This window comes from Rattus norvegicus, chromosome 8 (genome assembly GCF_021556685.1).
Source record: "Rattus norvegicus strain SHRSP/BbbUtx chromosome 8, alternate assembly SHRSP_T2T, whole genome shotgun sequence".
Taxonomy (NCBI): Eukaryota; Metazoa; Chordata; class Mammalia; order Rodentia; family Muridae; genus Rattus; species Rattus norvegicus.
Genome location: NC_141541.1, coordinates 40,086,148 through 40,111,987, shown reverse-complemented (window position 1 = coordinate 40,111,987; position 25,840 = coordinate 40,086,148). Strand labels below are relative to the sequence as shown.

The 25,840-nt window shown below is 43.8% G+C and overlaps 1 protein-coding gene across 4 annotated transcripts in view; it reads right to left on the bottom strand.

The window, feature by feature from the left end:
* Window positions 1-25,840, bottom strand: part of Cdon (cell adhesion associated, oncogene regulated) — an 86,498-nt gene that overhangs the window by 37,232 nt on the left and 23,426 nt on the right. For 3 of the 4 annotated variants that reach the window (NM_017358.3, XM_087563479.1, XM_087563480.1), the window contains 9 exon segments: window positions 151-325; window positions 1,157-1,446; window positions 7,077-7,430; window positions 12,708-12,977; window positions 13,536-13,826; window positions 14,826-14,969; window positions 15,793-15,939; window positions 17,370-17,642; window positions 18,089-18,221. In NM_017358.3, coding sequence (NP_059054.2) covers window positions 151-325; window positions 1,157-1,446; window positions 7,077-7,430; window positions 12,708-12,977; window positions 13,536-13,826; window positions 14,826-14,969; window positions 15,793-15,939; window positions 17,370-17,642; window positions 18,089-18,161 — 2,017 coding nt within the window. In that variant the 5' untranslated portion in view covers window positions 18,162-18,221. 4 annotated transcript variants of the gene reach the window in all.

Genomic DNA, 25,840 nt, shown 5'->3' with positions numbered 1-25,840 from the left:
AATGCAACACCTAAACGCAGCCCCCCGGAAAAGTACTACAGTGTGCATAGATAACAGACTTATGTCTTAGGATGTCTACTATCCAACAGGATTCTCGCTAATACATTGGCATTAAGAAGCCGGTTCACTCTGACGGAAGAAGGCACTCACCTTTGCTGGTCCGGAAGGTAAGCATGGCAGGCTGTCCTTCGCCGACTGCACTTCTGGCCACCATCAAAACTTCATAAAGGCTTGAAGGCTCCAGTTCGGTTAGATGCAGCTCGCTCTCACTCCCTGGGACGCGAACCGTGTGCCAGCTGCCTACCGCACCACTGCCGTCGTCCAGCTGCTCGAGGGAAACCAGAATGACGGGAGATGGGTGACAGAAAACATTCCTTTCCAACAGCACACAAAGTAGCACTTATCTAACTCCGGAGGAGTCTGCAGATGTGATCTGGTCACTGTGAGTGAGAGATGCAATGCCCTTCATCTTGTGAAATGCATTGATCTCATTAGGGTTATAAGAGGAGCTTTTAAATTTTGCTTTAGTGTAAACCCGCAGAAGAAATCATAGCACCCAAAGAATCGACACATAGAGGCCCAAGCATGACCAAATAAATAGCCAAGCCATTTCAGATTCTAGTACTAGTAAGAGGCCAGCCCACAATGCAACGGTCCCAGATGATGCCAGAGGACCTTGCCCCAACAGGCACTCTTTATTTGATGAGTATTCTACAACCTTAGCAAACAACAGAATTACGGCTTTCAAAGGAGCTTACAGTGTCTGAGGCCCAGTGTGTAAAAACAGGAGGTTTGATAGAAAATGTTAAGTGACGGAGGCCAGAGACAGAGTTCAGCGACAATCGCTAGCCTAGCTTGAAACCTTCCATCCCCAGCCCAGGGTGGGAAGTAGGAAAGAAGGGAGAGAGAGATGGAGGGAGGGAGGGAAGAAAAAATGTTATGGTTACTCTGGATTAGACTTCAACTTGGGAAAAAATTATTTATACTCCATCCTTAATGGTTTCCTAAGATCTGTCAATCCAGAATGACTAGTGAGGTTACCTCTGACAAACATATTCCGGAACACTCTCACTTTCTACCATAAACGTACAACAGAATAAGTAAATGTCCCACATCATACTCAGGGTTAAAAAATGAGAACAGAAGAATGAATTACCTTTCGGTACTTCACGAAATAGGCGTTGATGGGCATTCCGCCATCCCTCCCCGCCCTCCACACCAGGGTGTATGTGTCTGGCATGTGGGTCTGTGGGGGGCTCAGTATGTTAGGAGCATCGGGGACAGAGGCATTTTTCTCTGCTGGCAATTCCACTCCACCGGAATGCACCTTCACTGGAAACAAGTTCAGCAAGCCGGACTCTGAACCGTCTCGTGGGTCTCGTTCATCGTTCTGAGAAGCTTCGGAGGGTGTGACTGGCTCTGCCTTTGTGTTTGTTTCAAAAGGAACTGCATAGAGGGAGAGAGGGATAAGGGGACACTGCTTAAAGAAGTTTACTTTCCCAGCATCTTCTACCCAGTGCTGACATTAGGAGCAAACGTGAATCTGAGAACTTAAAACTAGTAACGTTTCACCGTTTCGTACAGAGTGACATCCGATGTCTATTGTCAACCTGTCAGCTCACTGGAAAGTAAAGGCTGTCTGGGAAACTAGCAGCATGATGCTGGTGAACAGACTTATTTTCACTTAGCTCTGCGTTGATATTGAGTTTTTACAGTAACAATTTGCCAACCCCATTTAAAAGGACTTGGCGAGTTTAACACAATGGACAGTGCATGGAACAGAGCGTCACTGAACAAAGAGACTGAAGAAGAACATGGGAGATGGTGTGAGGGCTCAGTGGACAAAGGCACCTGCTGCCACACAGGACAAGCTGCTTTCCATCTCTAGAACCCACGGAGTAGACTGGAACCAGCTCCTTTGAGTTGCCCTCTGACCTCCTCATGTACGTCCCTCCCCATGTACCATAAATAAATGTGGTGGGTTTTTGCTTTTGGCTTGGTTTGGTTTAGTTTGTTTTCTAATGGTCAGCATTGCTCTCTTGCGCTCCAGGAAGTTACTTTCCAAAGTTCCTTCCCAGAATTCCCACTTACACAGTGCCCTCCGGCCCTGCGTGTCAGCCTAAGCCTCAGGAAGTCCTGGTTCTTCCACTTCACACTGCCTCAGGCTTTGGCCACCACACAGGCATGTGCCAGCTGGTCTTGTGTAGAGATTTCCCAAACAGGGATGGAGATGAGGTGCCACTTCTACACACGTCCACAGGAGAGCGAGGCTACTTTGGCTGCATCCCTTGGGATAGCCAAGTTACCAATTGCTAACCCCGTGCAAGCGAGGCAAAAGAAAGAACGGCCCAGCTGCATGTAGCTAACAGAACAGAACAGAACGGGACGAAACAGCAAAGGGGCCGTGTCACTAATCTTTTGGGCAGTCAGTACTCATCAATGTGTATCCAATTTATGAGGGGGAATCTTGGCAGGATTAATAATCTCCACGGAAGCATGCCTCTGGGCACGTTCACGAAGCCCTTTCTAGACTGGATTAACTGAGGTGGGGACCTCACACTAATCTATGGGCTGGATCCTGGGCTGAAAGAAAAGGAGAAAGCCAGCTGTGTACCACATTCCGCCTCTCTGCTTTTTGGCTATAGAAGTGATGTGACCAGATAGAATCCCAGCCCGGAGGAAGTAAAACGGGCACAAAATCCCCCTGCTAGCCAAGGAGCTACTCTGCCACGGCAGTTGCTGGGAGAGGAAGACTTGGTTTTAATGATGTGGCCTCTGGTAGGTAAACCACAAACCAGAGCAGACCCCACTCCCGAAACTAGCTGGGTAATGCAAACTGGACTTCATGGGGAAAAAAAAAATCTCCAGGATGATGGGAAGCGATGGTAAGGAAGAGAGGGTCATTATGGGTACAGTTGGAGAAGGGAGAGTAAATATGTTCAAAATAAATGGTGTGGTGTTCTCAAGGAATTAAAATATCATTTAAAAAATTGCCAGTCTAAAGATCGCTAGCTAAGTCTCAACACTGACTTGCAACATCATTTAGAAGGTAAGAATAATGTATTTTCACTTTAAAAAAAAAGGGGGGGGGATTCAAATACCCGAAACTACTGAGTACAGAAATTTCTGTACCAAGAACTGTGTAAGATGTTTAATAATCTCATTTAGTTCTCGGGTGGAGCGGAGGACTTCCTCCTGCTTTACAGATGAGGAGACGGGGTTCCAAACCAAGACGAGAGCTGGAGAAGAATGTTAGTGGGCAGCTGTGAGAAGGGCGGGGAAGGTGCGAGAGATCTCTGTGCAGACAGACAGAATGCCATTGTAATAAAACCTAAGGATTGACAGCTCGCTTTCTCTCCAGTGCTATTAATACTGGCAACAAAAGGTCCCTGTTATCCACTCCTTCGAGAAGGAAGGGGAAGGCGTGACACGGAGACACCGCAGAGACTACGACACACAGCAGTTACCTCTACGATGAGGTCAGAATCCTGCTTTAAAAAAAAAAATAGTGGGTGTGATTTTAGAACCACGACACATTAACAAGAAATCCCACAAGACCCAGACTAACAGTGTAAGGTCAGGTCCCTGTTAGTGTATGAAAGAATGTCCTAGAATCATCCTCCACCAAAGAAAATAAGAAGCCAGTGTGAAACAGTGCAGAAGAAAACTAATTAAGTTCACTGAGACAACTTGAAAATATTGCTCCTGGACGGGGCGTGTTTACCTAGTGAGTCAGCGAGGAGGAGACACTCGGGTGGATGTTGTGCCTGCTGGTGATGAAAAATGAGCTCTAACCAGAGGGGATTAGCTGTGGCCTGGGTGGTGGGGAAGGGCTCTTGTTTCATTGGTAGTTTCCTGGATCCTCCCAGCAGCTGACCACTGGGAAGTGGTGTCTGGCCACAAAGGAGTGTCCATACCGCATGCCTCAGTTTATAAAGAAGTGTTAGGAAGGACGCTAGTCTACAGCCTGCCTCCCTGAAAGAGCATCACAGCTCCGTTTCTGTTACTCCAGGTGCACTGCGGCCCGCCACAACTCTCAAAATGGGGGAAACTGAGTAATCTCTACTGGTGCGAATCAAAAAATTGTATTAGATACTGGTTGAAGATCTTGGCTCTTCATTTTATCACGATAAACTCATTATCAATTAAAAATATTAAGCTGAGAGAGTACGTTTAATATTCCCATGGGCGCCATCGTTTGGCATCAGCATACTACAGCAGCTATGTCTCCCTCGCCTGGAATGGTTGACTGGGAGGAACAGCTCTCTGCTACTGCCCAGCGTCTCTAGAGTACGTCAAAGGTCTTCTCGCCAGTCCAGGAAAAGGCCAAAATTCAAAGGGCTGTTTCCACTGAATGTGTATCACTTTCCTACCTCTGTTTTAAATCGAAAAATTTCAAGAGGAATCATCTTAGATTGGGGACTGTCTTGATTTTCAAAAGTGCTCACGGACAGCATGTCTATCTCAGTTTGCCTTCGAAAGGATTCTGTAACAGGCAGAAGTCTAGGTCTGTATCTTGAAAGCCGTGTTTATTCTTTGTAAGATTCATGCATTTATACATTGTGTTCTGATCACACTGGCCCATCATTACCTCCCTCCCATTCTCAGTGTCCCCTCCCCAGTCTCTCTCCCAACTTCACGTTCTACTTTTTTTTTATTTTAAGGAAAGATTTACTTTGGTTTGGTTCTTCGAGACAGGTTCTTACTCAACTCACAGTCTGGGCTAGCCTTGACCTTGCAGCAATATTCCTCCTGCCTCAGTTCCCCAACTGCTGATTGGGGAAGCTTAAAGGTAGACTGCTTTTGAATTAGGAAAAAATACAGCAATGTTACTAAATTTAGTAAGTCTGAGTACAAACTAATATAATGTGAGATACAACTATACCTGACCAACATATCACCATGTGACTGTTCACAGCCACACCGCACTGCAGGGGACCTAGGCCAGCCCCCATTAGAGTTTGAGCAGATACAACTCACTCTATAATGCTATACATCCAGGAGCTCAGAAGCTCAAGGTCTCTGGAAAGAAGGGAGAGGGAGTTGTCACCCACTTTCAGATCTGGCTTACCCTCCCCATAATAAAAAAAGGAACTGACAGTTACTGCTAGAGTTTAATGAGAGTCAGGTTTCTCTGCAAAGAAGCGCACTACTATGTACAATCAGAGCTTTAATAAACTCAACCAGGCCTTAATAATTCTTCTAGAACACAGAAAAAAGACCATGTGGGTAGGTTGTGGCTTGCAGGGTTTATTGCTCATTAAAATGGCATTTACCCGGACAGGATTCTGGAACAGAGGAGAATGTTAAAGATCTCATCGAAGCAAGTCAGATAATGGAATTTAAGGGTTTTCAATTTCTCATACTTGAAATGAGAACGAAAAAATAGCTAGTTCTGTCAGTTATAACCATAACATCTACATCTTTTTGTCCTGCTGTATATTTGCATACAATAATCAGGCCTGCCAAGTTCTACCCAGGCATCTCCTATAGACCTGCTAGCAGCTATAATACTAAACTGTGCCATTCTTATTTTGCCCAGTAGAATACATACATACATACATACATACATACATACATACATATACACACATACATACATATATAGTGTCATATGTTCATATATTTAAATTTAATAATACTCAACCATCTCTCTTTGAAACTCCTAAAGTTACTAAAGCCAATTAACTACCTCTTCCTGCCACAATGAATAACCACATTGCCAAAATGAATAATGGTAATTTGTCAGTAATTAGACAGCAATCATCATAACCTAATATGCTAAATTTACAAAATATTTTCTATTACCAGGCACCATTGTCATAGCCTTCCTGTCCTGGCCTCTTGGACTTGCTATAAATCCTATGAACAGCACTCTAGTGACGTCAGGAGGAAGCAGAGTTCAGCAATTGGCCTCTGGTTGGCACACCAGGCATCACTTCAGCACAGCCTTCAGGCTACACGTCCACACAGTGTGCCCCACTAACATCCTTCAGTCAGCACAGCACATGCGAGAACACAGGTTCCCTAGATTTTGCACACATCGCCTCTGGCCTCTAGCTTTACCCAGAGCTAGAGACGCCTTATTTACCAGAGTAAACAAACGGCGATGTTAACAGCCAACTCTAGCACCAGTGCTTTCCTGCCAAGACCACCCAAGGCTCCTCCTCTGCTTTAAGGACATCTGTGGAGGACAGGACAGGCGAGAACACCCATGAAAGCCTGGACTCTGAGCTAACTAAAGCAGGGCACTCCGGAGCCCCAGAGCCACTATACAGAGAGAAGAATGTCAACTTTGGGATACACACTGGCCTGGATCCCACAGGCTCTATGACCAGGGGAGACGTCGGAGGACCCGGGAAGAAAAAGTTCACATACAGCCCTGCTAGGAGTATCTAAGGCAGGAACCTCAGTGTCCCCATACTGAAACAGTACTGGATACCCCACACCTCAGCAGGCAAACACAGCAACAATCTACTCAGCTGACTGACAACCAACTGATAACCAGCTTAACAAACCACTCCACCATCCACTGCCCTAACCTTGGGAGCGCTGCTCCACATGCCACTGACGTGAGGTCAGAACCGGAATACTTCAAACATCGTATGTACCTGTTGTCATCATCGTGTCAAATCACTGGGATATAAAAGCCATTCCATATCCCGTCAGATAACTGAGATAGCCACATATAGGCATTTGATAGGACCCTCAGTCTACCTTCTCCCTACGCGCTAACCCTTCAGACTTTGAATCCTGCGCCTCATGTTCTCCTCTGAAGACTATGTGAAAAAACCCCTTCAGTACCCTCAAAACTCAAAGCCATTAATAACAAAGACGGACTGTATTTTGAGCTCATTCCTAAGAATTAAATGAGAAATGGAGACCAAGGCCCACCTGGTTCCCATACAGCAAAACAACCCTAAACACAGTCCTATGTTTCATTGCCACAGGGAAAACATACACGCATTAAAATAACCTTTCAAATCATCTTTTTCCCCTGCTACAAAAGGGCTCTGTTCTACTGAGGGAAAAAAAAAACAAAAAAAACCAAAAAAAAAACGCTAAACACGACTCACCGACTGTGAGGAACGCTTCTGACTGTGTGCTGCCATGTTTGTTCACAGCTTCGCAAGTGTATTTCCCAGCATGCTCCCGAGTCACTGCCTGGATGGACAGAGAGCTCGAGCCCGCTTGGGACATGATGAGGTAGACAGGCTCCGGGTCCAGGTCCCCAGGTCGGAAGAGGTGGGACTTTCGAGATTTGGACCTAAGGACCTGAGATGGATGGCTGGTTATCAATCCATGGCGGCCGTACCAATGAATGACCGGGACAGGCTCTCCTGTGGCATTGCAAGACAAAGTCACGAAGTCTCCGTCCGTCACCTCTACGTTTGCTGGGGCGGTGACTATGACAGGCCTCTGTCCACTGTCTATTAGAAACACAATTCACATCGTCAAAGCTGGTTACACGACAGCATCTGCCCTGCAGAGTGACTCCACCGCACGGCAAAGACATCCCCTTTCCGATTAGCTATCTCGGCTCTCACCCTGTAAAACTGACAACTAGAAGCAGAATGTTCCAGAGCCAACAGAAGCTCTTGCCTCCAAGACTAATGACATGGGTTCGATCCTGGAAACCCACATGGTTGCAAGGAAACTAACTTCTCAAGTTGTCCTCTGACCTCCACACATGTGTACACACACACACACACACACACACACACACACACACACACACACACAACTACATGATTCTGAGAAGCAGAAAAAGCCGCAAGTAAATGTGTAAGGGGAGGATGAAGTTCTGAGGGAATGTTTAGGAATTTGCAAAGCCTTCCCAGGTGAGTTAGGCCCAGGGAACTGGCAAAGCCTTGCTCTGCTACCTGTGTGAATGTTGACAATGGATGCAAAAAAAAAAAAAAAAAAAAAAGAAAAGAAAAGAAAAAAAAAAAACCAACAACAACAAAACCAACACAAAACAATAGTGGCTTTGACCTCCAGGATGACTACAGCCTGAGTCTGCTCGTGGAAATCCTCCTGAGACCAGCCAGGTTATTGCATTTTTAGGTGCCCTCCAGTAGAGTGGGCACAGCCCAGCCAATGAGAGCTTTTCCGGTGTTTGCGTGTGTGCCTGCCCTTTCTTCATTTGCTCCAGTACCAAGCCATGCAGGATATTCTGTGCAATTGATTTGTGTGAGGGAAGCAGTTTTGGAATGGGGTTTTTCTGTGTAGCCTGGTTGTTGTGGAACTTGCTTTGTGGACCAGGGTACCCTTGAACTCAGGGATCAAAGGGGTGCACCATCACACTCAGCTTAGAGAGTGTAATTTTTAAAAAGTAGGATTTTTCATCTTGTCCTTCTGAAAGGAGTGTATATAAACAAGCTTACTGAGACTCCAATAGGTATACCATGCCCACTACACTGCTGTAAATACATTAGGGTGAACGCAAAGGGTAAAGAAACATAAAAGTAGATAATAGTCCTTCAAGAAAACAATCAGTTCTGGGGAAATCTCATTAGAGAAAGCAAGAGCGTAGGAAAGAGAGGGGGGAGGGGAGAGAGAATGAATATGAATCTGTTTTAAATTCAATTTGACATAGTATTTTTTACGATGGACATGAACACCATTTTGTTTCTAAATCAAAATGGTACCAAATCTTTCCTCCTGGTTATTTTCTGGAGGGATTTTTAAGTAAGGCCACAGGGGGGGAAAAATTGGTCAACACAGAAGACATTTTTTCCAGAACGTTTCTTTTTCTCTAGACCTATTTATCACCTCTTATAAAGCCAAGGACACTGGATCTTCAACAATGTCCAAAGTTTTCCCGGTGAATGGGCATAACGGCTCTCCCTAGCTATACTATGTACATCCCCAAGGACTGAAGAAGCGGAATGGCGCTTGGCAGACTTAGGTGCCACTCGTAAATGACTCAGAGATCACACAGGAACCCTGTGGATTTATCTTTATGTACCATGTTGAGGTCGAGATTCAATTTTACTTTCTATTTCACTTTGATGATAATTTCATGTCAAAACTTGAAACAGGTATCCTCCTCCACGGAGTGCACAATGCCAGTTCATTCAGGTCTTTCTGTGTGAAGAGATTGTTGTCACAGTCTGTGGTGTCCAAGAGTCTATTTGTTCCTGCAGCGATATCATGCTTTTGAAATTACTACTGGCTTTTTATGCTTACATCAAGTTCCCCATGCTCTTCAAATACTCCAGTTATTCTGGGGCCTCTGCCTATCTTTATAAACTTTATAATCATTTTTCTCAAGGGTACACACACACACACACACACACACACACACACACACACACACACACAGAGCATATAATCCAGGCTGGATTATACGGTGTAATAATTACCAAAGCAAAGGCTGGCCCTGAATTCCTGATCTCCCTGCCTCTACCTTCCAAGTACTGGTGTGTTATTGACAGGTGCCATTAGAGCCCAGCTAAGGTCTTCAAAATATTCTGGTAAGATTCCACCTGGAGCAGCATAGATCTACAGAAAAGGTTTGAAAAGACCAGATTACCATGTAATTCCAAATGTTGCTAACCATAACCTAGAATGTATCTTTATATGTAACTTTGTTACCAATATAAAAAGTGATTTTTAAATAGTATTTCCTGTTTGTTGCTGGTATACAGAAAGGCCAATTATTTGTGCTCATTTAGGTCTTCACCTAGCTTCTTGCTAAATATTAGTATTTTAATAATAAAATATATGATAAGGAAAAGCTAGCAAGCACTTTGGATATTGTATAATAGCAATATTGGCTATAAATTAATAACTATTTAGATTACTTTCCTCTAATTTCTTTGTGTCTTTCTGTACTGGCTGGGTTCTCTCACACATAGATACTTGGAGTGAATTTTAAAGAGAATACCTTTTACTTTTTCATGGTCTTGACTAGATACCCTTTATCAAGTTCTATTTCATTTTTCTGACTGTCTAGCATAGATTTGTCTCATTTTTCCTACTTCTAATGAGATAATCATGGTTTTTCTCTGTCATACAGTAAATAGGGTAACCATCCATTTTATGGCAGACTTCTGAAATATCTGCTTCAGCAAGATAGGTATTTTTTTATACATTCCTGGCTTGATGGCATGTTATTTATGATTCTTATATCTATCTTCACAAAAATAAGACCTGCCTTTAGCTCACTTTTTGATCCCAACCTTCTGTAATTTTGGACTTGAGATTATACTGAGTAGAGACTTTCCATTTCCCCTTCTCTCTGGGAGAATTGTGTACTATCTGGAAAAGTCTGTTACTCCACAAAACCATCTGGCCTGATGTTTTCTTTGTGGGAAAAACTTAACTCCTAATTCAATTTCTGCCATAGCTGTACTCAGGTTTTTTATTTACTTTAAGTTAGCTTTTCTACGTTCTATTTTCCCTTAGAATTTACCCATGTTATAGTTTGAATCTGGTGTTCCCTACCAAAGCCAAGTTGAAAGCTTGGTCAACGGCTGCCATGCTGCTTGATTGATAATGACATTTTTAACAAGATGGGACCTAACTGAAAAAGAAGTTAGATCTCCGGGGGTGTTGAGCTGAGGGGAGACTGGGAACTTGTCCCCTTTCTGTCTCTCTGCTTCCAAGCCATGACCTAAGTCGGTTTCCTCTAGACTTATTCTAGCCATGATGCTCTCACTATGGTGCCTGCCATAGGCCCAAAGCAACAGGCCCAAGTAACTGTGTCTGATGCTATGAGCTAGAATAAAGCTTTCTTCATTTTCAGTTGATCATCACAAGTATTCAGTGGCAGGAGCTAATCCCACAGCTCTGTTTATGTTTGTACTGTACTGTCCTATTTGTTACTTTAATACTTTTAATCTTTCCATTGAGACTTACGATTTCCTTCCCCCTTAATACTGTCCCTTTGTACCTACCTTTTTCACTTGATTTTGCCCAAGGTTGGTGCACTTTATTAGACTTTCCCAAGAACCAATTTCTATGCTTTTCATCTCGTGTTTGCCTTCCTTTTCTTAGATGTTTTCTGCTCTTGGCTTTTCTTCCCTTGCCTCCTGATTTCTTCCAATCTACTCTAATGTTCATTTACTCAAAAATTTTCAACCTTACTTGTTTCTTTGGTAAGCACATAAGGCTATAAAAGTCCTAAATTCCATGTTGGCCACCTTCCCACCGGACATGATTGATTGTTTTGGTGAGTCTTATGTCAACTGGACACAAGCTAGAGTCATCTGAAAAGGGGGAACTTCAGTTGAGAAAAATGCCTCCATGAGATCCAGCTGTAAGGTATTTTCTCTATTAGTGATTGATGGGACAGGTCCAGCCCATTCTGAGTGGTGCCACCCAGATTGTTGGTCCTCAGCTCTATAAGAGGATCGGCTGAGCAAGCCATGTGGAGCAAGCCAGTAAGCAGCACCCTCTATGGCCTCTGCATCTGTCCTGCCTCCAGACTCCTGCCCTTGAGTTCCTGCCCTCACTGCTTTAACTGTTAATATGGAACTGTGATCAAAATTAATCCTTTCCTCCCCAACTTGATTTTGCTCATGGTGTTTCACTGCAGCAATAGTAACAGTAACTAAGACTTTGGCTAGTGCGCACGCGCGCGCGCACACACATACACACACGCACACACACACACACACACTGATCCTACTATGTTTTGGTGAGAGTGTGAGGAAACACGATATACAAAATGCTCATGAAAGTATGAACTCATGGTAACTGTAAAGAGAAAGTCAACAGTATCTATTAAAATTCCTAATGTATACATAGGCTTATACTACAAGGTCACTTCTAGGAATTTCTTTTAGAGACACTCACATATGAGAAAAATCAAAATGTTCATCATATCTCAAACAGCTGTCAACAACACGCTAGTCAAATTACTGCAGAATAAAATGAGATGGTAAGCAGTCATTTTTCTTAAAGAATAAAAATGTGGTTTGATGTACCATATGAGAAGAAATTCAAATTATAGGTTAATCAAAAATTATAAAGTAAACACTTCTAGCTCAATTTAATCTTTTAAAGGATAATAAAATACAAAAACACACACACACACACACACACACACACACACACACAAAGAGTATATAATTCTTTTAAGAATAGAAGTCTATTCAAGAAACTGATAAAACCAGTTAGTTCTAAAGAAAAATAGTGGATTTTGGATGGTGGTGGAGAGGGGAGAGGGCAAGAGACTGTAGACTTTAATGTACACCTTTAGAAACTATGTAGAAAGTGTTTAAAAGAGGAACCCAGTCAGTTGCACATGCTATTCCATTGGAGCCTAGACACAGGTTTTTAATTAAAATTTTGTTATGTTTGTGAGTGTTTTCTCTGCATGTCTGTCTATGTACTACTTGTACACCTGGTGCCCATGTAGCACAAAGAAGGCATTGGATCCATGGAGGGTGGAGTTACAGAGGGTTGTGAACTGTCATACGGGTGTCACTGAGCCTTGGTGCTCTCAGCCAATGAATGCTGTTAACCATTAAGCCATCTGTCTATCCCCAAACAATTTTTTTCTATGCGCTAGATGAAGTAAGGAAGCTGCATCATGGAAATCCCAGTCTGTCACTATAAAGGACCATGGAAAACAAGCCCAGCTCTTGTACAATCATAGGGTTATTTTCTTCCAAAAACATGGCTTCATTTCTAATTATTGAAAAGGCCTACCCATGAAGTAAAATTTCTTGCGATTACGTGACCTCAAAGCACACCTTGTTCAATTTGAAGTCTTCCAGTAGATTGCATAAATCCAATCCCATTGTCTGCCATGCACTGATACAACCCAGAATCCTCCATGATGACCCCGGTGATCTTCAGAACACTTCCTTCCGTCAGATGCCGTGAGGAGGGGCGGATGGGCTGTGCGTTATGAAACCAGGTGCGGTTGGGGGCTGGGTTCCCGTGAACTTCGCAGGTAAAACGTACGGTGGCCCCCAGGGACACCTTCTGATCGTGCAGCCCTTTAGAAATTGAAGCGTGCTCTGAAAATAAAGCAGGCACGTGTAACTATCGCAGAAGGCACAGAGAAGCATGCCCTGAAAATAATGTGGGCGCATGTAACACGCGTAAGGAGCACGGAGTAGTAAAATCTCTGTGTTCCTTACTTACATCCTTCCATCTGCAGGACTCGAGAAACACTGAGAGATCTGCCTTTAACTTTCACCAGCAGGATAAATACGTGGCTAGTAGCTTAGAGCCTGCTTTTTCACGTGGGTCAACCCATTATATACTCCAAACCTATGAATACGCACGCATAACGCACGCACGCACGCACGCATTTCGCCCCGAGCTCTCCCGGCTTTGCGTGTATTGAGGATGAGGCCCCCAAGAACACGTTATGTCAAATGTTCTAAGCCACCCAGAGATACAGTCTATCCAACATCCCTTTGCAGAAAGGAGCCCAGTTCTGGCTACTGATGTGGATATTTCTTGATATCTGTGTCTCATTTTTAGCTCACAAATATCCCCCAAACATCGGTTAGACTAGGCAAATGACCCGATTTCGGATGAGACTCCATTTTGAGCAGGTAAGACCTTACCCAGTACGTTGACTGTGTAAGTGACGTGTTTAACATCTCCGGACCTGTTGTTGCCCACCACACAGGAATAGTTCCCGGAATCCGCTGGGTCGATGCTAGCTGTGGCCAGGTGAGAGTACAGCCTTCTCCAGTTGCTTCCTGACAGAGCATCCTGCCCGTCCTTCAGCCAATACACTTGTGAGGCGGGGACCCCACTCACTACACACTCCAAGGTAACAGGGCTGTGCGGAAGGACAGCTAATGCCTGAGAAAGAGCAGGGTGAAGAATGTGAAAACCATCCGAGGAAGGACCTGGGAAAGGAAGGGAACACAAAATGACGTTAGAAATGACTCATGTCCACCCTCTCCCTTGGCTGAGTCGTGAATGCCCCTGGGAACTGCTTCCATTTCTCCCTCATGTGACAAGGCCCTATGCATAGCAAAACCATTTTTCTGTGAGAGCCAAAGTAAAACTATTTTGTAATTTGTTTTGAAAATTTTTCTGAACTGGCATTTTGGAAATGTGGGGGTTGCAAGTCTAAAGCCACCCATTACTACGCTCTTCCTCAGCTCAACAGTGACAATCCCCAGTCAGCCATGGCTTTTGTCACACCGGATAGAAAGCACATTATCTCTCAGTTTCCTACTCCACAGTTAATTAACCACCAATTTGCATATCACTGCTGTGAGATTGTTATATTTTTTAAAATGTTAAAACATGGGGGCTGGGGAGATGGCTCGACAGTTAAGAGCACTTGCTGCTTTTGCAGAGGACCGGGGTTCAGTTCCCAGCACCCATGTCCTGGCTCACAACAACACATAAATCGAGTGCCGGTGGATCTGATGCACTCCTTGGGCACCAGATACACACACACAGCGCATATACATATATACAAGCAAAACTCTCACACATAAATAAATAAACCTTTAAAAACTATGATAGGACCACTCTATAATGCACTGATGGGCAGAGATAGGACTCAGTGGTTAAGGCCGCTGGCTGCTTTTCCAGGACTCGGATTCTATTCCTAGCATTCACATGAAAGCTTACAACCATCTGACTCTCTACTTCCAGGGTATAGGATTGCCTCTTCTGGCCGTTATGGGCACTAGGTGTGCACCCTGTGTATAGACATACATGCGGGCAAATACCCGTGCATAAAAAAATAATAATAAATTTACCATTAAAAGTAAATAAATAAACAAAACCAGGATTGAAAACCATACTGAGCTTTCCTTTGCCAGTGCTTCGTGAGCCAGCCTTGTGAGGACTCTTCCTTCCCTAGCCGCCAGCGTCCTGCCAATACTTACGACTCACAAGGAGCTTCCGGCCAGCGGGTTCAACTTTCAGTTCACTGGTGACAGGATTATAGGCAGCACACTTGTACGATCCCTTATCCTTCGAGGATACATTCAAAATCTGAAGATTTCCTGAGGGAAGGATTATGTAGTTCCCTGGGAAAGGTAGAGGGATGTAGTGAGGGCCTGGGGATGCAGCTCAGTTGGTAGAATCTTGTCTGGCACAAAGCCCTGGATTCAGCGCCAGCATCCACCACATATCAGACACGGATAGCACATGCCTATGATCCCAGCATTGGGAGGCAGAGAGAGGCGTGTCAGAAGGTCAAAGTTATCCTCGCCTACAGAGCTCCAGGCTCTCCCTTCCTATAGACCCCCACAACTCAACTGGAACCAACAGACGCGGTTGACATTTACACAGAAGACCAGCAGTAAATTCACAGCCAAGGAAACTTTGTTACAAGCGAGAAAGAAGGCCAAGCCCAACAATCCTCATGTAGCAAAACCCCAATTAGAAAACCTGTAGCAGACGGTCAGAGTCAGAAAGCCCAAGAACCTTATTGGGACCAAGACACAATGAGCATAGATCCATCTGGGCAACCTACATTCGCAAGCTACAGCCACAGTGGTGTCCCGTCACTGCCAGTGGTGGCCTGGGCACACGTGGCATGGCCATGCAGAGAGCAGACCGTGCAGTAATACATGTAACGTTCCAGGTATGGAGTGTGAGGTGGCAGATAAAGGGGTGCCCAACAAACAAAAGTATATACGGCCCACACAGGTGGGGTACGCTCTACCAAATAAAGGGGACAGAAAGTGACAGGTCACCCTATTTATGCACACCCCTGTGGGCCATCTTCTCAGAAAAGTGGTGTTTAAATATGGCATTGGGAGGTTAAGGAGCGAGTCCGTGGAGTAACTTGTCGAAGGTAACCCCCTGTCTCAGCTCCCTCCTCAGCATACCCCAAACAGGACTCACCTGTGGAATACATCAGCCACTTTCCCCGGATCTTGTAGCGCACCTCAGCTTTGGGGTTACTCTCAGGTACCCTGCAGCCAATGAAACCCGTGTTTTTCTCTTCTGCAGTAATAACATGCATTGTTGATGAATCGAAATCAGCCAGGGCTGAAATAAACAGGCAAACGAATGAATGCAAGACAATTCAAAGGAAATGGGAAGCTTGCAGACATGTAAAATGTAAAATGTAAAATGGCCTTTTGTGCCAGCTGGTCCCAGCAGTCCTGAGCATGGCAGGATCTTTGTTTCCAGCTTTTTGGGTTTGTTTGTTTGTTTGTTTGTTTGTTTGTTTGTTTTGGACAGGTTTCATTATACAACATCATGTAGCTGACACTAGCTTTGAACTTGTGATCCTCCTACCTCAGCCTCCCATTGCTAGGATTACAGGTGCATGCCCCCACTGCCAGCAATAATACTGTTTTCATGAGAAAGCCTCTGAGGCAGAGGGGGGTGTTGAGGACTGACAGCTATGTCAGGGCACACAGGTTTTCAAAATCACTGCCTTCAGGGAGCCGTAAGGAAAACAAACTGCTCCGAACACCAAAGAGAACTGGGAAGCATACTGACGGACTCCTGTTCTGTCAGGATAAACCCTTTCCCATCAGAGGGATGTTCATCAAAATTCGCTTTCCCTTCCATGAAACGGCTTGGGGGAATGAACCCAGGATGATGTAAGGCACAGCAGTCCACGGCGCCCGGATTCACCAGCTTGCCGCTGCTCCCTTCCGTTTACACAGCGCACTGTGGACTGAGCAGGCTCTCCATTATCCCCACCGCCCAAGGAAGCCAGCTGCCTGCCTCCAGGAAATCAACCCTCCACTGTGTGTCTTGGAGCTGTGCATGGGTCACAGCTCTACAAAAACATTTACTCTTCTCAGTTATGACAAACTCACTACTCCGGGGGAATCCAGATTTGTTCTGTAAATAGGGGTGCCCTCACAAAGCCGTTTTCCATTACTGGAAGCCATCGCCGTTTTGAGAGGCAGATGGCTCAAACTTCCTAAGAAAAACCACGCATTCCAGATTTTCCATAAGTTCAATGCTTCGCATTCCTTTCTTTACAGTCGGTTATCCTCCCCCTCCCCCGGCTTCCTTAGCCTGGTTTAAATTATATAAATTACAATCCCCTGGTAATCGAGGGAAATAAAACAATTAGATGTAAAAGAAAGATGGAGGATTGTGTGAGATATACGAGTGTCAAAGCCAACTGATTTGTCTGTATTGATATTAAGGGCTTTAAAGGATACACAAAGAGACTGCCTGGAATTCACACTAGAAAACTGTCCTATGCTAACTTTAAAAAAAAAAATGTCCACACTATGACTTGAGATTAAGCCACTAGGCTGGGCTACAGAGGTTCCGGGATCTTCTCCCAGCTATCCGAAATCAAAGCAAGCTTAAGATAAGAACTCCTCAGATGCACACATGTCTCGTGTCACTGCCCAAGTCTTTCCCGCTATCAAAAAAATGCAGCATGGAATAGAAAGCCCATAGATTTCGAGAAAAACGACAGATAACAAGATTCAGACTACACTCACCTGCAGCGGACACTGTGGCAGGGCCACTGACAACAGCCCCAACACTGTTGTTGGCCACACACTGGTAGCAACCAGAAAGGGAAGGGTTGAGAGACAGAATGGTCAAAGTCCCCCGGTGGATCTTTATCTGTTCTGTGTTTCTGTCCAATCGTTTTCCATTATGCAACCATGAGATTCGGGCAGTAACAGGTTTAGCAGAACAATGTAGGACCACGGGTCTGCCAAGCTTCTGGACAGCAGAGAGTGGCTCAGAAATAAAATAAGGTGCCAAGTCTACAGTGGAACATTCCAGGGTGTAAAAAAGAGAGAGAAGGAGGAGGGGTGAGAAAGCAGAGAAAAAAAAATGCATTAAATAGATTTCATCTGCATCTATAACCAAGAAAGTCTCTCATTTCTATATGTGGTAGTTCTTAATGCTCTTAAAAAAATCATAGGTCCATCTTTCTCCCCCCCATTTTTTGAGGCAGGGTTTCTCTGTGTAAGAGCCCTGACTGTCCTGGTCTTGATTGGTGGACCAGGCTGGTCTTGAACTCACAGAGATCCACCTATCTCTGTCTTCCTGAGTGCTGGAATTAAAGGTGTGCCACTATGCCAGGCCCCTATAGTTCTTTGTAAACAAGTAATAAATGCCACACAATGAATTATCTTGACATAAGTATAAGGCAAAAAGATTAAGAAGAGGAAAGGCTTCAGCCCCAACCCCATCATTCCACTCTTACCTGAGCTCACAGAAGAACACAGAATCACAAGAACATACAGCAGTTTCCATAAGGGTCCGAGGTCTGGATGCATATCGCCCAATTACAGAAGTAGGCTGGGAAGACTTTCTGAGAAAGCTCAGGCCTCAGCTTACTGGAAAACATTCAAAAAGAAAGAAAGAAAACTTAGACCCTAAGAACCTCTGGCATCTTTAAACTGATCACCTTATCTTAGGTTCCTTATGATCCCTATCTTCTCAACCCACATATAGACTAGACACTAAACTAGGCTTAGAAGCTTTATTCCTTGTGGGAACTAGGATACACCATTACTGCAGAACTACTAAGAGCTGATGGAGACCACACTGAAATGGTCAAGAATGGAAAAGGGAAAACCATCAAGAGACACTGAGTCCTGGAAAAACGGATAGGGCACAGTGGGTGACAATGAAATTTGATTTTATTCAGGTCACAATCTAAAAGCAGAACCAAAGGAAATGCAGAAGCCAGGAGATAAAGTGTGAGGTGCAGAGCCATGCCAAGGGTAACTCTCGGGTTTTGGTGTAAAAGAGTAAAGAATGCCTGTTTACTAAAGCAGAAATACCTAGAGAGCACGACACGAAGTGGAGAAGGGGGAGTAAGAGGTTCTGTGTGCCTGAGAAACATTTCAGATTATCAACTAGGACATCCTGCTGCTACCATCAGGTCCAAAGTTGCTGAAATGAATCACAGGGAGAAGTCAGAGCTGGAAATGTAGATTTCAGATGTAAGAAAATAGGACACCATCTCAGCCTTTTCTATGGCGAATATGCTTGGAGAACAAGAACCCTGAGAGACTGAACAGAGAAGAAGCAATGGGGATGCAAAGAAAGAAGCAACAAATGGGACAAACCCAGGGTAAAGTTCTATTGGTCAGCAGAGTAAGCTTAGCTGCTATCCAAAGGGCGCGATGCAGAAAGTCAACAATGTTGACAAGAGTGGTTCAGCAGAGAGAGGCTAACTTAGTGGGAATAGAGGTTATGTAGAGAGCAGGAGACAAAAGAAGGACAGGCACTTCCCCAATTCTGACATGCAGCAGTAAAACTGGGAAACTGGCTGCAGACAGATGAATGGCTGTGACAGATGTCACCCGAGGGAAAGGCGCTTTCTTTGATCTGATTTTTAATTGTTGTTTTCAAGCTAGAGACAGTAGAGTACATTTAGAAAACTTTTAAGAAGTCCATAAATCCCAGGACTGGCAAGGACATGGAGACAAACCACCACATATATGATAGCTGAGATAGGACCAGACAGGAAGTTCTTTTGGAAGACAATTTAAAAATTACATATCAAAGTTGTTCATTCATGAAGCAAATGTTTTTTCTTTTCCGATATTCATTATATAGTAGACATCATCCTAAGGGCTAGACATGGGGCAACTTTTATTGCAAACATAGAAATAAAATAACACAGATGTAAGTTTAAACCTTACCTTCTAGTGGGAGAGAAGACAATGAGGAGATACTGATAAAACCAGTCAGTTTAACAACATCCTCTAGGGATGGGGAACTCCCTCTAAACCCTGGACACCCTTCTGCTTTGCTTCTAATTAACATATCTGGTGATGTGCTGTATCCTCCCTAAAACTAAGCATATTCAATGTTGTAAAATTCTATTTTCCAGAAGAAAGCATTCTATCATGTCCCTTAAAGCGAAAGGACCACTTCAATATGATGAAATCCCAGGTGTGCAATCATATTTAATAAAAACTGATACTGCATTAAGTATGTTCACCTCAGCAGTGAGAAGTTTATGGGCGCAGCCGTCTACACAAAGAGGGGTCTTATTTACTACGAACAAAACTGGGCAGAGGAAGAGAGCAAAGCAGTGAGTGTGCGAGTCAGTGGCTCAGGATCTGCTCATCTGAGCCTCAGGCTTGAAAGCTCTCAAGCGCAAGCTGACCCATCTCTGACATCCTTTCCACGTCTTTTCTTGGTGACCCCTTTAAGAAGTGGGAGCAGACGTACTGGCAGAAGGGGTCAGTTGTGTGAAGACTCTTTTGGTTTATTTGAACCATCCTAGTTAAGGCTACAGACAGACATGGCGTGGTAGAGGCTAACTAAACACTCACTGACTTGTTAACAGGAGACTCCGAGAAAATGTGGACGTGGAGGATTGTTTCTTCCTCTTGCCAAATCTTTCTTCAACTATTTATTTATTAAAAGGCAGTGACACGGACTTTACAGTGAACTTTAACCCTGGCACATGGCCTAATTTATAGCAGCTCTTAAAAGTTTCACAGCTCATTATTTCTACCTAAATATGATCACATGGAGGCTTCCTTGATGAAGCCCACTGCGCTGCTCTTTTTACACTTTTAGACAAGGTTTCACTGTGTAGTGATGGGTAGCCTCTAACTATGTAACCCAGGCTAGCCTCTAACTTGCAATGATCCTCCTACCTCTACTTCCTTGATGCTCAAACTACAGGCTTGATCCATCATGCCTGGCTATGACGTTACTTTTAACGTGATCTTAGGTGATTTTGGAAGTTAGAGAGAACCTAGGTCCACAAGAGGCACTTACTAAACATCTGTGGACTTGACTTCTGTGTGTGCACAGCTCAGGATAGAGGACCGTAAGGATAATGTAATCTATGGGACAGGTGACTTGAAGAGAGAAGACACAGAATCTCACTTCAGCCCCACCACTAGACCTTACTCACGACACAGGTGAGACCAGTACAAACCAGACACCCATGAGCAGCACAGAAAAAAAAAAAATCACCCAATGCCTTGTCACTTTCAAAAGTATCACCTTTGTCAAAAATATAATACCCTTAATATTAGCATTACTACTGTTGTTACTGTCTCTGCACACACACACACACACGCACACGCGCACACACACACACACACACACACACACACGCACGCACGCACGCACGCACGCACGCTCGTGAGCACAAAGTTTCCCCTGCATTCCTCCTGCCATGCTGCACACAAGTGGCCTTACCATGATGTCATCTCTCTCACCGACAGAGACTTACATTTGCCTTGGCTAGAAAGCTTCCCTCATTCTCTCAACAACACAATCTGTTGTCCCAGCTTCCTCTCACCCTCTCTGCTAACACGAAAACAGTGACCAACAGGATGGAAGTCCAGAGACACAGCACTCCTTCCTCCACCACACAGCTCTTGAACATGGCTTGCCTAAGCTTCTTTGACCTCTACTGTAACATACACAACATCCAAGGGTTTTCCTGTAAAAATTAAAACCAGAATTCAGACTTAAGTCATATCATATGGAACAGAATTCTGATTAAAATCAAACTATTGTTTAACTTCAGCATTTATCGCATGTAACACTGTTCAAAAACACCCAGTATTAACATAAATGCTGTGTTAGACAAAATGTGTCCATGTCTTTTCTTCACATAATTGGCAATGAGTATGTTAGTTCTATAAAAAGAAAATTGTTAAGAGAAAGCTTCTATAAACACTGATTTAAAGCACCCACACACAACCATTCAGTATAGAATATTTTGGGATATACAAAAAACATACAAGGAAAACAAAAATGAACATCCCAGCAGGCGGTGATAACAGAGCACGTTCTGATACTCACCCTCCCAGTCCTCCTCATACGCGTGCAAACATAACTGAGATCAGAATGCATAATGGCTTTAAATTCCTTTAATAAGTTCTTATCTAGTGATCTTCCTTCTTACTAAAAACCGTCCGTGAGCATCCCCTGTAACACCTGCAGACACTCTCTGGCTTGGTTAGAGTTTCTACTTCTGTCAGGAGACACGTGACCACCGCAACTCTTATTTCAAAACAAGACAAAACAGAAACCATGTAATTGGTGCTGGCTTACAGTTCAGAGATGTAGTCCCTTATCATTATGTGGGGGAGTACGGTACTGTAGGCAGACAGACATGGTGTTAGAGAGGGAGCCAAGAGTGCTACATCTGGATCGGCAGGCAGCAGCAGGAGAGATCAGAGAGATGGAGACAGTGGGACTGGCTTGGGCTTCTGAGACCTCAAGCCCGCCTCCAGTGAAGCACTTCCTCCAACAAGGCTACACCTACTTCAAGACCCAGAGGGTTTCCTAATCCTTCAAATAATGCCACTGCCTATAAGTCAATGGGGGGCTTTTCATTCAAACCACCACATAGTGTGCTGAGTGGATATATTTAATCTAGTTAAATTATCCTTTTGAATACTTTAATATCCAAATAAAGTTACTTTAATAAAAACTAACTTTAAGTTACACATAAAGTTACTTAAGTCATATTATGCACATACATCTCATGCATAGGAGTGAATATTGTTCATAAATCTTTAGATACTCTTTTAATTATGTGTCCTGAGGTTATATTCTTGGAAGTAGAATTCCCACATCATGGATATGGACATTTTAGTTTTGGGGGTTTTGTTTTGTTTTGTTTTGTTTTGAAGATCTACTTATTTACTATGTATACTGCATTTTGCCTGCATGGATGTCTGCAGGCCAAAAGAGGGTTCCAGATCTCAATACAGATGGTTGTGAGCCACCATGTGGTTGCTCGGATTTGAACTCAGGACCTCTGGAAGAACAGTCACTGCTCTTAACCACTGAGCCATCTCTCCAGCCCCAAGATTTTTTTTTTTTCCGGAGCTGGGGACCAAACTCAGGGCCTTGCGGTTGCTAGGCAAGCACTCTACCACTGAGCTAAATCCCCAACCCCCTCTTTTTTTAAATACATATCATCGAGGTGTTTTCCTCAAAAGAAGCCAGTGCCCAGCACCATTCCTAACAACTACCATCTGCACAGTAAGGTAACTGTCTCCTCAGTTTAAGATGCAGATCCATGTACTTTATAAGCCAAATGTGGATATAAACTATAACAGATCAACTCACTGAAGTATACAAGAACATCATCACGTTGTTGATCTTTGGCCTTACATGACAAAAAGATCATGGGTATAAAAATCTGCTTTTACCCTAAACCCATGAAAAGAGAGGGCAAGGAATCACTGTAGTTACTCTGTAGTTTTAATTTACGACATGTATTTCTCTAAAAATAAAATTATATTCAAAGTCTGCTGGCACTCAAAACTTCAAACTACTATTCAAGAATATAATCTCCCTCCCATGCTGCTTTTATTTTTGTCTATCCAGCATATATATATAAAATAGAAGTACATGCAACTATTTTCCTAAAGAGGTAGTAAAATAATCTAGGCCCATGCAAATACACACACACACACACACACACACACACACACACACACGTGTGCCTGGTCTCAGGAACTGAGGGACCATGAGAACATCTTTCCATCACTTCCGTGTGTCCAGAAGTAATCACATCCTTCCACTGCAGTCTGAAGAGATGTTCTGCAGTCTCTGTGCTCCCAGGAAAGGCTCTGGTAGTAAGGGTGCTCCCACAGACTTCAGACTACCCAAAGGAAGGGAGGGCAGCTACAAGAAGCGGAACCATCTCTCTACCTCTCTCTCTTTCCTCCACACTGCAGACAGGCTTGACATCATCGAGCACAGTTCTGCTCCTGGGAGATTTAAGTCTCTCTCCCCTCCACATAGGTGACTGTGTGTGTAACAGCCATGGTTTCTGTGCCCTGCTGGGTTCAGCTGGGTTCTTCTGGCAGCAGGGGGCTAAAGGTATGCCTCATCTCAGCTCAGAAAGGAAATACTTCCCTAAAGTTTGTTTAACTCATTGTTCAGGTTCTGAACTTACTGCTTTTATAACCCCTCTTCAACATGCTGCCAGAATAGTCCTTTGGGGAAAGCCCTTCCTGAGTTTTAGATTTGATTACTTTGTTTTTTAAGCATCATTTCTGCTTTCCTAAGGCTGATTGGCTCTTTCTGAATTACCCTACTCCCTAGCACACCCCAAGTCCCCCAACGCTGATCAAGGCTCTTTCTGAATGACCCCCTCCTCCCCTTCTCTTGCCCTAATTATGAACAAAAACTTTAGGATCAGTATGGTTTTTCACAATAGGAAATTCTTTAGGTTGGTTTACATTTTAAAGGAATCTTATTCTTCGTGAAATGTGATCTTAAAGGGAAAACTGATTCCTATTTTCAATCAATTTCAAAATGTAACGTTTAGCAACTGTTGAGACAAAAGAAAAACATTTTTCTGCACGAACTAAAATCTAGAATATGCTGAGGGGGAAACCTTGGATACATGCTGGAAGATTAATCCAGTACAGTTACATTGAATTCAAACACAAGACATTTAAAAAACAAACACGAGGCCACATTTAACTACCTGCATATTCAGCATATACAACTCTGAGTCTCCTGTCAAATTTTCTTCATTCAAAATATTTAAATAATTCAGTGAAGATACTAACATCGCTTCCTATACAAAGTTTTCACAGACTCCTTCTCTTGTAGCAAAGTTCCTGCAATTGACAAGTCAACACATAGGACATCTCTGGGTAGCCTTTGCTATCCTGAAACGTGCTCTTGTAGACCAGGCTGGCTTCCAACGCAGAGATCCGCCTGCCTCTGCCTCCCGAGGACAGGGATTAAAAGCTTGTGCCACAACAACTGGTTCAGGCAGCAATTTTTTTGTCACAGTAGCTGCTGAACAGCTTTCCCACTTTGTGGATGGTTTCATTCTATGCGGTGTGTCTTTTTTTTTTTTTTTTTTTTTTTTGGTTCTTTTTTTTCCGGAGCTGGGGACCGAACCCAGGACCTTGCGCTTCCTAGGCAAGCACTCTACCACTGAGCTAAATCCCCAACCCCGCGGTGTGTCTTTTAAGAGGCTAAAGCAAAACCCTTCAAAAAGTCATGTCTTGGCATTACACCTTTAAAGAAACAACAACCAGTTTATGATTAATCTAGTCATAAGCACCATACTAAAGACCGGAATCGCATGCTGACTAGATGGTCCTCTGTAACAGGGGCTTTGTGGATGGTGCCAAGTAGGAAGGTAGTTGAGAGTGTTCTGATCTGTCTAGAGCTGTGGCCCCACTACTAAGTGTCATGAAACATATTTCATCTGCTGTCTTTTCTCTCTGCTGGGACTCTACGTGAACTAGGAACACAAGAAGGCTAAAACCATTACAAACAAACAAACAAAAACCCTTCAAACAACTTCTTCATCGTCCTTACTGTCTATCACTCCTACAAAGTGATTTCCAGTGCCTAGTAGATGCATTTCGGCTTTTTTGTTTTATTTTTGCTTTTTTGTTATCTGTGAAAGCTGGATTTTATTGAGATGGAGCCTAATACAGTGTTTCCACTACAGTCAGTGAAGACCACTTTCAATAAGTGACTGAGTCTGTAAGAAATAAAAAGTTTTCAGGGTGTAAAGCAGTAAGTGTGAAGAGAGATGAGCAATGGAATCAACACATAAAGACACTAAAGGAAGAGATAGATGAGTGACAGACTCGCCTGTACAGGTGACACAGGAAGGACAGAAGGCTCATTTCACCTAGACCTGGGGTTAGCACTTCTCGGAGGGAGCAGGAGAGATGCTGCAGGTTCAAGGTCAGCCTAGGCTACTTAAATAAGGGGACTGGGTCTCTTTGCAGAAAGATGAAATATGTTAGATGAAATCAAAGTAATAAATTAAGGGATGCAGTCAGGAGAACAGTGAACAGGGCATTCTAAGCAGAAAGGATGGACAGCGTATGCACAGAATCGACATATGCAGAGTAAGAAAGTATAGGGGCTGGAGCATGGGGTACTGTATTCAGAGAGGGAGAGGTACACAGGTACACAGAAACTAGAGCATAGTACACACACACACACACACACACACACATACACACACATA